The sequence below is a fragment of the Vigna radiata genome, unplaced genomic scaffold (genome assembly GCF_000741045.1).
Source record: "Vigna radiata var. radiata cultivar VC1973A unplaced genomic scaffold, Vradiata_ver6 scaffold_233, whole genome shotgun sequence".
Taxonomy (NCBI): Eukaryota; Viridiplantae; Streptophyta; class Magnoliopsida; order Fabales; family Fabaceae; genus Vigna; species Vigna radiata.
In genome coordinates, this window is record NW_014543121.1 from 514,058 (window position 1) to 526,707 (window position 12,650).

The 12,650-nt window shown below is 40.9% G+C and overlaps 2 protein-coding genes across 2 annotated transcripts; both read right to left on the minus strand.

The window, feature by feature from the left end:
- Positions 1-1,553: 1,553 nt before the first annotated feature.
- On the minus strand, positions 1,554-2,927 carry LOC106753202. Its single transcript, XM_014634996.1, has one exon. The coding sequence runs from the start codon at positions 2,925-2,927 to the stop codon at positions 1,554-1,556; it is 1,374 nt and encodes a 457-aa protein (XP_014490482.1).
- Positions 2,928-4,944: 2,017 nt separating this feature from the next.
- On the minus strand, positions 4,945-5,928 carry LOC106753203. The gene has a single exon (XM_014634997.1). The coding sequence runs from the start codon at positions 5,926-5,928 to the stop codon at positions 4,945-4,947; it is 984 nt and encodes a 327-aa protein (XP_014490483.1).
- Positions 5,929-12,650: the final 6,722 nt, after the last annotated feature.

Below are 12,650 nucleotides of genomic sequence, written 5' to 3' on the forward strand. Positions count from 1 at the left end.
TTCTTCTAATGTTTGCAACAATGCTTGTTCTTGCTTGATGGAATGAAGCTCTACCATTTCTCTCTTTAGATTTTCGTTTTGAAGGTTGAATGCTTGAGTTTGGAGCTTCTTCTTTGCTTTTTCATGGTGGTTTCTTTGATGGAAGGGAGACCCATTGTTCATTTCGGTTTTCTCATCATTTTACTGCAGTGAATTCGAATTTATCTTGAGTTTCTTGGTTTGGAGGATGAAAATGGAGTTGTTGTCAAGTTTGGTAGTGAAAAAGGCTTAAGTTGATGCATGGGTATTGTATTCTTGAGCCATTTTCTTCTAGTATTTTGTTTTTGATGTTGGGAAACAAATTTTGAGCTGGACTTTGTGATTGATGATGGTGGCTGGACGGTAATGCTAGGGAAGTTAGAGGTTTGGTTTTGTTTTGGTCAAAAAAGTTGAAGAAAGATGAGTGGTGAAGTTGGATTTATGAAGGTAGAACTTGGTTTTGCTATGCTTGTGTTGATTTGCATTTGAAACTTGGGTTTCTTTGTGTGTTCTCGGTAATGGAGAGTGGAAGGAACAATTTGAATGTTGCTTGTTGAAGAAAAACCAAAAAGAGTGGTGCAAGGAGAGAGAATGCTTCATTTAATTCTTTACCTCATTTGGCCATGCACATGAAGGGGACATTTTCTATAGAAGGAATATTTCTACTTTGGTATTCAACCCTTTGCTTGTTTGGACGTGAATTGCATTGATGGGAGGTTATTGTGATTGTTTTTCTTTGCTTTGACTTTGCACACTTGGCACCTTAGGAGAAGCATTCAAGAAATTCCATTTTGTTGGTCTTTGGGGCATTTTTTTTACGTTACCTTGCATTGGTTGTGGAAGAATTGTTGTTGACTTCATGGAGAGAGTGGGAGCACGGTTTTCATGGTAGAAAAGTGTGGAAGGAAAGGTTTGACTTGGAAAATGAAGCACATTGCTCAAAAAGGAAGCAACACATTACTTGGTTTGTTGAAGGAAGAGAATGAAATGGTTCTTTGGAGCATGGTCACTCACGTGAATTGCTAGGAAAATGTGGTGTTTGTTTATTTCTTTTGCTTTAAATTAATTTGCATAGTAGGATTAGTTGCTTTTTAGTTTCTCTATTTTAGTTTTGCATTTAATTTAAATTAACTTTGTTAGATAATTGTTTAGTCTAGTATTTGGGTTAGCATTTTCACTCTCTGGACTCGATTTTAAAAAAATAACTGCAACCACACCGGAGGTCCAAAAGCTACGTTTTATATATCACATGAAATATAATTGAGTCTACTTTCCAGGAAAAAAGACCTCATCTCATTTAGAGCTCTGTAGAAAAAGTTATGGGTAAAACATTGAGCAAAGGTCAGAGCTGTCCAGTTCCAGCGTGAATTTTAAATTTTCCGCATTCACTACAAAAACACTTTTCAAACCCCCCCTTTCGTGTTAGACTTGACTCTGAACTGCAGTTGGTCCTTGAGAGACGACCTAGGGGTCATTCGCTAGCATTATACTGCATTTCTGAATTGCAATCAAATTTGTATGGGCCACGACACCCATCAGAGGGCCTCTGCTTCAATCCATTTGGTGAAGTAATCGACCGCTACCAAGAGGTATTTGCATTGTGCTTTGCCGACCGGTAGCGGGCCGGCTATATGCATTCCCCACTGCGCGAAGGGCCACGGGGAGATGATTTCATGTAGTTCAGAAGGAGGAATTCGTAGATTATGTCCGTGAGACTGGCAGGAGATACACTTCTGTACGAATGCCGCACAATCTTGCTCCATAGAGGGCCAGTAAAAGCCGGCTCGTAGAATCTTGGCCTTCATCATCCTTTTCCCCAAATGTGAACCACAAACGCCGTGATGTAATTCTTGCATGACGTACTTAGTTTCTTCGTCGAACAAACATTTCAGCAACGGGGTAGTATAACCTCGCCGGTACAAATCATCACCCACGAACATGTAACGGGCGATTCGTTTAGAATCAGTGATACTGACCTGTCCGCCCTGTTCTTGTTGGACCATCAGTTGAATTATGTCCTGCCGCCAATCAGTTCGTGGTGCAGCCACGTTAGTGGTATATGTTTCCAACAACGGCTTATGCAGTGTGGTTTTAATTACCGAAGAGAGTTGCGACTTCTCGCGGGAGTGGGTCAACTTCGATAACAGATCCGCCCGGGAGTTTTGTGCCCTGGGTATGTGGGTCACAGAAAAACTAGTAAATGATTTGATTAAATCACTAACCTTGTGATAATAGCGTAGCAGGTGATCGTCTTTGACCTGGAAAGTTCCATTGAGTTGTCGAACAACTAGTTGAGAATTCATTCTGCATTCCAGATGATTGACTTCCAACTCTTTGGCCAGCAATAATCCGCTAATGAGAGCTTCATATTCTGTCTGGTTATTGCTAAGTTGGAAGTTAAAGCTGATCGCCTGTTCGACCAGTAGGTCGTCCGGTCCTTCGAGCACAATGCCAGCTCCTCCTCCTCTTCTGTCTGAAGATCCATCCACATTTAGATGCCAAATGTTTGGTTCCCCCGGTCGGCAGACTTCAGCCGCAAAATCAGCCAGGTGCTGGCCTTTAACGGAACCTTGTGGTTCATATCGTAGGCCGAATTCAGATAGCTCGATCGCCCAGGCTACAATCCTTCCCGCCAAGTCAGGCTTCCTGAGAATCTTAGCGATTGGATGGTTTGTCCGGATGACTATCTGATGACTCTGAAAATACGGCCGGAGACGTCGTGCTGCTGTCAGCAAGGCTAGCGCCACCTTTTCCACCTGAGAATATCTTTCCTCTGCTCCTTGTAGGGTTCGACTGATAAAGTATATCAGCTTAAAGTCTGGACTTTCCTGGATGAGGGCTGCACTTATCGAGTGGTTGGATGCAGCCAAGTAGATTTGTAACTCGAATCCCTCAGTTGGGCGAGCCATGATAGGTGGACTGGTCAGAATGCTTTTTACCTTAGAGAAGGCTTCTTAACAATCGTTATCTCAGTGCCGAGGTACATCCTTTTTCATGTTCTTCAGGATAGGTTTGATATGATTAGAAAGCCTCGGTATGAATCGTTATAGGGCTGTCAGACGTCCGACTAAGCATTGGACATCCTTCAACTTAGTGGGACTCTTCATTTCAATATCGCCCGACATTTGTCTGGATTTGCCTCTATTCCTCGATAGGTCAACATGAAACCCAAGAATTTTCCGGCGGACACCCCGAAAGTGCATTTGTTGGGGTTTAGACGCATGTTGTAGTGCATGAGTTGTTGAAAGACTTCTTCTAAATCTTTAAGGTGTTGTTGATGCGTGTGACTTCGGATTACCATATAATCTACATATACTTCCATGCAAAGACCTATCTAGTTATGGAAGACTTTATCCATTAGGCGTTGATAAGTAGCGCCCGCATTCTTGAGACCGAACGACATGACTTCATAGCAGTAATTGGCCTGCTCTGTAATAAAGGCCGTCTTTTCTCGATCCGGGGGGTACATCGGGATTTGATTATACCCCGAGTAAGCATCTAAAAAACTTAGAACAGTGTGTCCGAAAGCTCCGTCTACCAATCGATCAATATTGGGGAGAGGATAAGAATCTTTAGGGCATGCTTTATTGAGATCAGTGTGAAGTCCACACACATTCTCCATTGTCCATTCGCCTTTTTTACCATGACTACATCAGACAACCAGGTAGTGTAGGTCAACTCTCGTATAAATCCCACTTTGAGGAGCTTATCCACTTCACCTCGAATGGCCGCCCGTTTTTCATCACCAAACCGTCGTTTCTTTTGAGACACCGGTCGAGCCTCTCGGAATATCGACAGTTTGTGCGCAATGACGCTGGGATGGATTCCGGGCATATCCGATGCGCTCCAGGCGAACAGGTCGTTGTTGACTTTCAATAATTCTTTCAATGCGTTTTCTTCAAATGGCTGAAGGTTATCCTCGATGGACGTAGTCTGCTGTTCGTTATTGCCCACTATGAAGGGCTTTATCTCGCCTTGAGGTTGAATTCGCTCGTCCGTATTGGTCTTGGGATCAAGGTCGATCAGAATAGCTTCAGTACGGTTTTCTCTTCTGTAAGGTCTAACCTTTAGACCAGCTACATAGCATTGACGAGCGGTTTTCTGATCTGCCCGAACGGTGCATATAGTTCTTCTATCTATGGGAAATTTCATTGCCAAATGTGGGGTAGAGACGATTGCCCCAAAAACATTTAGGCAAGGACGTCCAAGGAGGGCATTATAGGACGATCGCCCCACTAGCAAGAAGTGAACTCGGAGCTCCTTACCATCATCGTCCGACCCTAGGCGGGTTCGTAAGTCGAGATACCCCAGGGTGTCTACTCTTTCTCCAGCGAAGCCAACAATTTGCTCGTTAAACGGAGCAATTACGTCTTCTGCAATTTCCATTCTTCGGAAGGTTGTCCAATATAGTATATTGACTGAACTGTCTTGATCTACAAGGAGCTTGCCTACATCGTACTGCGCAATGCGGGCTGTGATGACCATGGGATCTTCTTGGTCAGGATCTGGTGCATGAAAATCCTTATCTGTAAAGGTTATATCAGGCATTGACATTGGTTTGCGTACCACCAAGTGAACACTGTGCAGGCTCCTCAAATGTCTCTTTCGAGCTGAGGATGAAGCACCTCCTTCAGCAAAACCGCTCGAAATAGTATCGATCTTGCCTTTTACGGTGAGATCCCGCTCTCTAGGCCGACTACGGGATCTGTGTCTCAAGGGGCTACGAGAACGGTCGCGTGAGTGGCTACCCTTCCCCTTTGTACGTTCCGGGCTTCTTCGTGTCTTCTTGGGGTAAAGTCCTGCACGGGCAGATTCTTCTTTCACGAATTCCCGGAGGTGTTCGGCACAGATCAACTTTTCTAATTCATCTTTGAGAGTTTGGCAGCCTTTAGTAGTATGTCACCCTGAATCATGGAATCGACATATCTACGCCGTGTCCATGTTCTTAGGTGGGAATTTTCTTCTTTGAAAGATCAGGTTGGACTGCAAAGCCCTCTCCAGCACCTTTTCTGTAGGGACAGTGAGGTGCGCATAGCGATCGTATCTAGGGTTTAAACTCACCGGGGGTTTCTGATCCCGGGCGTTCTCCTTTCGATGCTTCCCCTCCTTCTTGTTATCATTCACCAGGTGCTCCTCGTGTTGTTGTTTCCGAAAGATCCTTTGATCTTCCATCTTTATAAATTTAGCCATTTTTTGCTGCAACTCCTCCAATGTACTGGGTAACTCGACGTATAGGCTTTCTGAGACGAATCCCGATTTTAGGCAATTGGGCAAACTACTAATGATGAATTCAGGGCTGCCACATTTTATCCTTCGAGCGGCGTGAGTGTATCGATGCATGAAGGCTCTGAGAGTTTCGTCTTTCCCTTGTCTAAGATTGACTAGCTCGGCTGCAGTAACCTCCTCGTATCGGTTGGTGGAGTATTGCTTTTTGAACATGCCCATCAGCATGCGGAAAGTATCCACCGAATTGGGTGGAAGGGTGTAATACCACTCCAGGGCTTCACCCCTTAGTGACAGGGAAAACGCCCGGCATTTTACCAGGTCACTTTGAGTGTAAAAAGCCACGGAGTCAATGAAGTTCCGCAAATGATGATCTGGATTCGTTGTGCCATCAAATTTTTCGACCTGAGGCGGAGGCCGGTCGGGCATGGGGGCCTGCATGATGGCATCAGTGAATGACAAGAGATCCGGGGACCAGGGGGGAGGAGGCGGATTATGATTTTGACTGTCCTCTGATGTCTCCCAGTCGTGTTGTTTTTCTTTACTACGTTCGACATCCTCGGCCTTCTTCTGTTGTAACTCTTGCTTTAAATTTGCAATGGTTCGGGCTTGCTCCTCTAGCTGCGCTTGTAGTTCTCTTATCATCTGGATCGGATCCGAATTTTCCATACCTCTTGTGGTCACCATTGGGAGTCTTGACTTTCGGGCCCCACGGTGGGCGCCAAAATGTTTTGGTATGAATTTCTAGGACCGAAAGGACTGACCTGGGTGACGTGGCTCTCTTGCTTTGTGACGCTTGATCCAACCGATTAGTGTGCTTTCTCATGTCTTCCGATCGTTTGTTCTTCTCGAAATTATGTGAAACGTAGCAAGTGTATTGTAGAGTGAGATAGCATAAGAGAGCGTACCTGGCTTGTGATTCCATCCCTGTATATATAAATTATTATCAAATATAAACAGAATATAATATAAACAGTTATACCTGAATATCCGGTTGTTCAGATCTTATCTGATCTTATTTGATACTTATAATATTTGTTAAGATATAATTGCGATGGATTATATCCTCATGATGGACAGTCGGCCCAATAATGAAAAACGATAATGACCCATATTTAATATGATTAAGGCACATTAACCATTTGGACCGTTCGGTTACTAGTCGTAACCGTTCGGCCCAAATAGCATATCGTACAACAAGTAATAATAGTCTAAAAACCGTTATTTTTATACTTAAATTTGATAGTAAAACACACCCTTTGTGGCTTAGAATGAGCTTTAAATCAAGTAAAACACTTAGTTGAGTCTCTTGAGAGTCAAAAGTTGGTTTTAGAGATATTATGCTTGTTTTGCATTGTTTTGCAGGGTTTTTGGATGAATTAAAGATGAAACTGAAGTAAGGTGGACTTAGACCCATGAAAGAAGGAGAAAAATGGTGAAAAGAAGGGTCAAACAAGCCGCTGAGCGCCAGAATGGTCCACTGAGAGCTCAGAGCGATTAGAGGCAAACCGCTCAGTGACAAAACTGATTGGTGAGCGGTCAGAGCGACACAAGGCAAACCGCTGAGCGGTCAAATTAGGCGCCTAGGCGGTTGTCTGTTTCTTTAGCTAGATTCTGTAAATCTTTCTGTTATCTTTCTGTTATCTTTTTGGGCTTATATATAGCCCCACTGCGAATTAGATATAACTTATCTAGTAGTGTAAACTGATTAAATTTGACTTGATTGTATATATAATTTTTTTTATCTTTTTACTTTTTATTTTATTTTTCTTTTTATAAAAGAAAGTGCTACTAGGGTTTTGTGCCTAATGTGTGCAGGATGTAGTATGGACAAGAATTTGACTATATGGGCACTCAATTCTACCAAAATGGTTTCAACTACTGGTGGAAACCTCACTCAAACATGGATCAAACCCAATTTGGGCAAGTTGTTAAGCAACAATCCTCTTTGCCAAGAGAAACGTTGTGGGAGGCCGAACAACGTTTACAAGAAAAACAATCTTCTGTAAGAAGAGAAACATTGGGGGAAGCTGAAGAACGTTTATGGCAGGAACAACAATCTTGTGTGTTGAAGTCTCTGGGTATTATTAGGGTTAATACTGAAGTTAACCCTAAAGAGGAATGTCAAGCTACTATCTCTGAAAATGATGAGGTTGTTGATGAGGAAAAGATAGAGAGAAAGGTGAAAAAGATAGAAGAGATAGAAACAGAAAAGGTTGTTGCTAAGGAGAAGATAGAGGAAAAAGAGATGGAAATATATGAAGAGAAGATAGAGGAGAAAAACATGGAAAGAAAGGAGGAAAAGATAAAGGAAGAAAGGATAGAGATATATAAGGAGAAGATAGAGGAGAAAAACATGGAGAGAAAGGAGGAGTAGATAGTGGAAAAAGAGATAGAGATAAATGACGAGAAGATAGGGGAGAAAAAATTGGAGAGAAATAAGGAAAAGATAGAAGAGGAAAAGATAGAGATATATGAGGAGAAGGAGAAAAACATGGAGAGAAAGGAGGAGAAGATAGAGGAGAAAAAATTGGAGAAAAAGGAGGAAAAGATTGAGGAAGAAAAGATAGAGAGAGATTTAAAGAAAGAAGAAACAGAAAAGTTGGTTAAGGAAGATAATGATGATGAGGGAGAAAAAACAGTGGTTGAGAGAAAAGAAAAAAAGAGAAAAATTGTGAAAATAAAGAAAGAAAGAAAAATGAAAAAGAGAAAGTTGAGGGAGGAGATTAAGAAAAAGAGGAAGAGAGGAAAGAAGAAACGATCATTTGCAAAACCTCTTCCTCATCAAAAGAAATATCATAGGAAAGAAAAGAAGTTTAAGTGCTTTATTGAAATCTTCAAGAAATTGGAGATTAAAGTTCCTATGATTGATATATGGAAACAGTTGCTTGATGTTCTCAATTTTCTGAAGAAATTCAGCAGGAAGAAAAGAAAGAAAAGAATATCAAGCAAAGAGGATCAACACCTACTGATGGGTGTTTGGGGCTTTACCGGGTCAAGCTAATGACGTTAAAGAAGCGCTTGCTGGGAGGCAACCCAGTTTCTAACTTTTTCTTTTTAATTATTTGTGTGTTTAAGTTTTTTAGGTTATATGCTGCTTCTGATGGCAGTGATGATAGCATCTATTGATGGATGCTTTTATAACATCTACTGATGAATGTTGTTATGAAAGAGTACAATGAATAGACATCTACTGATGGATGTCACTGTTAGCATTTACTGATGAATGCTACTGGGATGGCATCTACTGAGGGATGCTAGAAGACTTAGGTATCTACTGAAGGATACCAGGAAGGTACACTTATTGATGGGTGTTGGAAAGGAATGTCTACTTCAAAAAGGGTTAAGACAATTGGCAATAAGAGGAAGGAACCAGAGAGACCTAGAAGATTTTATTCTTCAAGGTTCCTTTCAAGGAAGCATGAGGAAAACTTTGCTATAGTCCAGGAAAGGCGACTGCTGATGGAAAGAAAAGCCATGTACATTCCTGACTGGGCTCCAGAGTTTGGTCTGGAGATTGAGAGGCAAGGTTGGGAGAGACTGACAACCTATCCAGCACCAGCCAATATTGAGTTGGTGAAGGAGTTTTATGCAAATGCCTTGCCGAGAGGAGGATTGTCCGCAGGAAGGTACATGAGCTATGTACGTGGACACTTGATCATCTATGATCCTGATACCATCAACGCTTTTCTGGGGACTGAGTGGCCAGGAGAGCAGTGCATGTATGCTACCATACTAGGGGAGGCCCGAGATTATGAGGAGATTGAGCGGGATATGTGCATCCTTGGGAGGCACTTTCAGAGAAACCCAAACGGAGCACCGGTGAACATCCTGAGGGCAAACTTAACTCCCCTAGCCAAATACTGGATGGCATTTACACATGCCAACATCCAGCCTTGCTCTCATGTTTCCGATATCACTTTGCATCGGATTTTGGTCATCTACTGTATGTTGAGGCAGATGGACGTGAACGTTGGGAAGATTATCACTAGTGAGATTATGAGCTGCGCCAACACTGTGAGCAGCAGGATGCCACTGGGACATCTGTCCCTGATTACCTATTTGTGCCAGCAAGCAGGGGTGACACTTCAGTTCCACCGTTCGAGAGGCCGAGGAGTGCTATTAATGCCTCCTATTTTCGTCAGTATTATAGAGGGGATTGATGGGGGTGTCGCGGTCCATACAAATTTGATTGCATATGATAAATACATTATAACTAGGGAATGACTCCTAGGTCGTCTCTCAAGGACCAAACTGTGATTCGAGAATTAGGTCTAACACGAAGTGGGGGGGTTTGTGAAAGGTTTGTGTGAATGCGGATGAACTAAATCAAAAGACAGATGCTACAAAAATTTAAAACTGAAATGCGGACAGAAACATAAAAGCAGAATCAAATACAGAATAAGGACGGTTGGTCATTAACTCAATCACTATGCTTCCTATCACAGATTAACGACGAGTACACATTACTCTAACCCAAATCCGACATGAATCACCCAACTAAGCAAAGGCTAATTCGGTCTTCAAAATTACAGACTAAGCGAATGCAATGCACAAATTTAATCAGTCATCTACCATACAGTCTAATCAACTAAGCTAAGAATTGACAGCGATTTAGGCAACTAAGCGTATACCCAATCGTAAGCACACAACAGATTAAATCGCAAGCACACATGCAGAGTAGAATAAACACAAGAACAGTCCAAGAAATCTCAAGGAAACACTGTAATTTTATTAATGAGCAACCTGACTAACCTAAGCTAACATCACAACTAAATTATCACAAACGAACAGACTAAATGACTCCGTGAAAAGAAACAATGAATTGAAAAATCATGAAACAATATGCATAAACTAATTAAAATGCAATAGACAATAAAGAAACACTTAACTAAAATTAAAATGGCAACAGGTAAATATCCAAGCATAATTCAAGACATGAAAATGTAATGCTTAAGCTAGAACATTAAAAGCAATTCCTTACGAAAATAACACAAAAAGAATGCGTTCACAGTATTCTAAATTGCAAATGTTGAAACATAAAAATTAAATAAAAAAAAAATACATGCACCAGCTCCAATTCTCATTTTCTCCTCCAAGCCGTCACCTCATTGTTGCTTGCTACAACAAAAGTTAAATGCACATTTTTTATGCAATCCAAAGCTAACCAAGACGTGGCAGCACATGTATCTCTCAAGGAAAGAAAAGTAGAATGTCGTGACAATAGCTCATTGAATTAAAATTAAAATCAAAGCTTTGTTCTCCCGAGAAAAAAAAAAGCCATTGAATGCACCGAATGAAATCAACATTTCCTTCTTCACCCAAAACGAAAAGCAATGCTTCAGGAATAAAAGGGAATAAATGGCCCACAAAATAATTTTATCCAGCACCGTACGCCTACACTATTCTACCATTACATTACTTTCTCAAAAAAAAAAGAAAAGAAAATGAAGATGGGACCGTGTGCTTGCTTCCTTCCATAAAAATTCTCTAAAAAAAACGTTAAAAACTTCAATGTAAGTTGCATCCGTAAGATGAAGGAAACTGAATGTGATAGAATGCTAAAAGTAAATCCTATACTAGACCTCTGCTCGCTGGAATGAAGTAGCAAAGAAAGAAATAAAAAATAAGTTGCAGCGGGATAAAGCTTCCATTCATCCACAATCTAATAGTATAAACATGGCTCAAAAGCTTTAANAAAAAAAAAACAACGTTCCAGCATAAAAATAATATTCAGAGAGTGTGAATGAAAAGTGAATGACGGCTGTGTCTCTTTTCAATCCTGAGGTGCCCTACTGTTTTATTGTCCACCAAATAAAATCCTCTCCCCTGATGCAGCTGTCCGAGAAGGCTGGACTTCCCAAGCTGCTGGTTTCTATTTTTTTTACTCCAAGCACCTCCTTCACCAATTAATACACTACAATGTTGTTGGGCTTGGGCTGTGTGCTGTCCATTCCCTGTGCACCTCCTAATCTGGGCCCGACTGGATGCTTCTTGCGTGAGAAGGAGATGAGTGATGCATCATGGGCCCCTTCCTCCGTGGCAGCCACAACCTTTAATGCTTTTAAAAGAAGAAATTCCTCCAAATGCACAAACTGCAGCCCTTCTCAATTGAAGCATGATTTTCAAGTGTGGGCCTTGCATCACCATTATTAAATGTTTGTTTTACTCCTAAACCAAAATGAATCAACAACTCCTCACGTGGCAACATGTTTTACATTGCTCTCTTTTTGCTTTTAATCTTCCTTTGGGTCATCGTGTAACATCCAATGCCGTGCACATTTCTTTTATTTTCTTCTCCAAAAATTAGCACTTCTAAAAGTAAATCAACGCTACCATCAAAAGGAAATCAACTCCACACTTTTAGCCAGAACCGTGAGCTCACTTCTCTCCTCATTTAACCTCCAAATGTCCAAAATTGTATTTTCAAAATTTTTCCTACAAATAATAATGCAAATAATTAGCTCAGAAAATTCAAATTAATTAAAATTAGAATTTCCGGTAAGCATAATTAGGAAAAAGGGGAAAATACCGGACAATTAAGCACAATTCCCTGATTAATTCTAGCACAATAAACTAAGTGAAATCAATAAAATATCGACTCATCAAAATAGACCACACTTAGTCTTTTACACTCCTGGGAAAAATCAAGATGCAAATCAGGGAACAGTTCAACGGACATCAGGGAATTGACATAGTGTTGACGGATTGGCAAGCGTACCAAATCGTTCAAGTAATATAATTGGTAAAACCCAATATCGTTCTTCCCAAGAGACTTGAAAGGTTTCTCGTTCACATGAATTAAAATAATAAGACTTCAAAATAAAAATTAATAAATTGATTTGAGAACAAAAATATTAACATGCAAAAGAGATTGATTCAATTGACAAAAGAAAATAATGGATGAATGAAGTTGTTGGGGGTTTACAATTTCATCTAATCCGCTCTCTCTTATCTACTCCTCTTGAATTATTAGTTTGATTAATTAATTGTTATGCGACTTTCTTAGCCTACCCTTAACCCGATCCCTCGGCGAAAAGAGCCTAATATTAACTACTGGCTTGCTATCCCTAGCCTCCCCTAGNAATTAATACCGCATTATATACAGAAGTTAACGCAATTAATCGTCCTACCCTTATCCCTAGGTGGTATTGCAAAATCAAGAAATTACTCACCAGTTCATGACATATGAAAATAACTGTTTTTCAACCTTCATCAACACCCCAAACTTAGAACTTTGCTTGTCCTCAAGCAAACAAAACAAAACAAAACAAAACTTGGCTTTATCTTCTTCCGTCCAATGTTTCAACAATCCCAAAGTACATGACAAAACTACTCAATTCAATATCCTCAGTGGAATCCAAAATAAGATGCANGCATGCTTTCAATCCAGAGATTGCACAACAGAT

Coding starts and splice junctions, on each gene's coding strand:
- LOC106753202 (XM_014634996.1), bottom strand. CDS start 2,927: ATGGCTCGCCCAACTGAGGGATTCGAGTTACAAATCTACTTGGCTGCA.
- LOC106753203 (XM_014634997.1), bottom strand. CDS start 5,928: ATGGTGACCACAAGAGGTATGGAAAATTCGGATCCGATCCAGATGATA.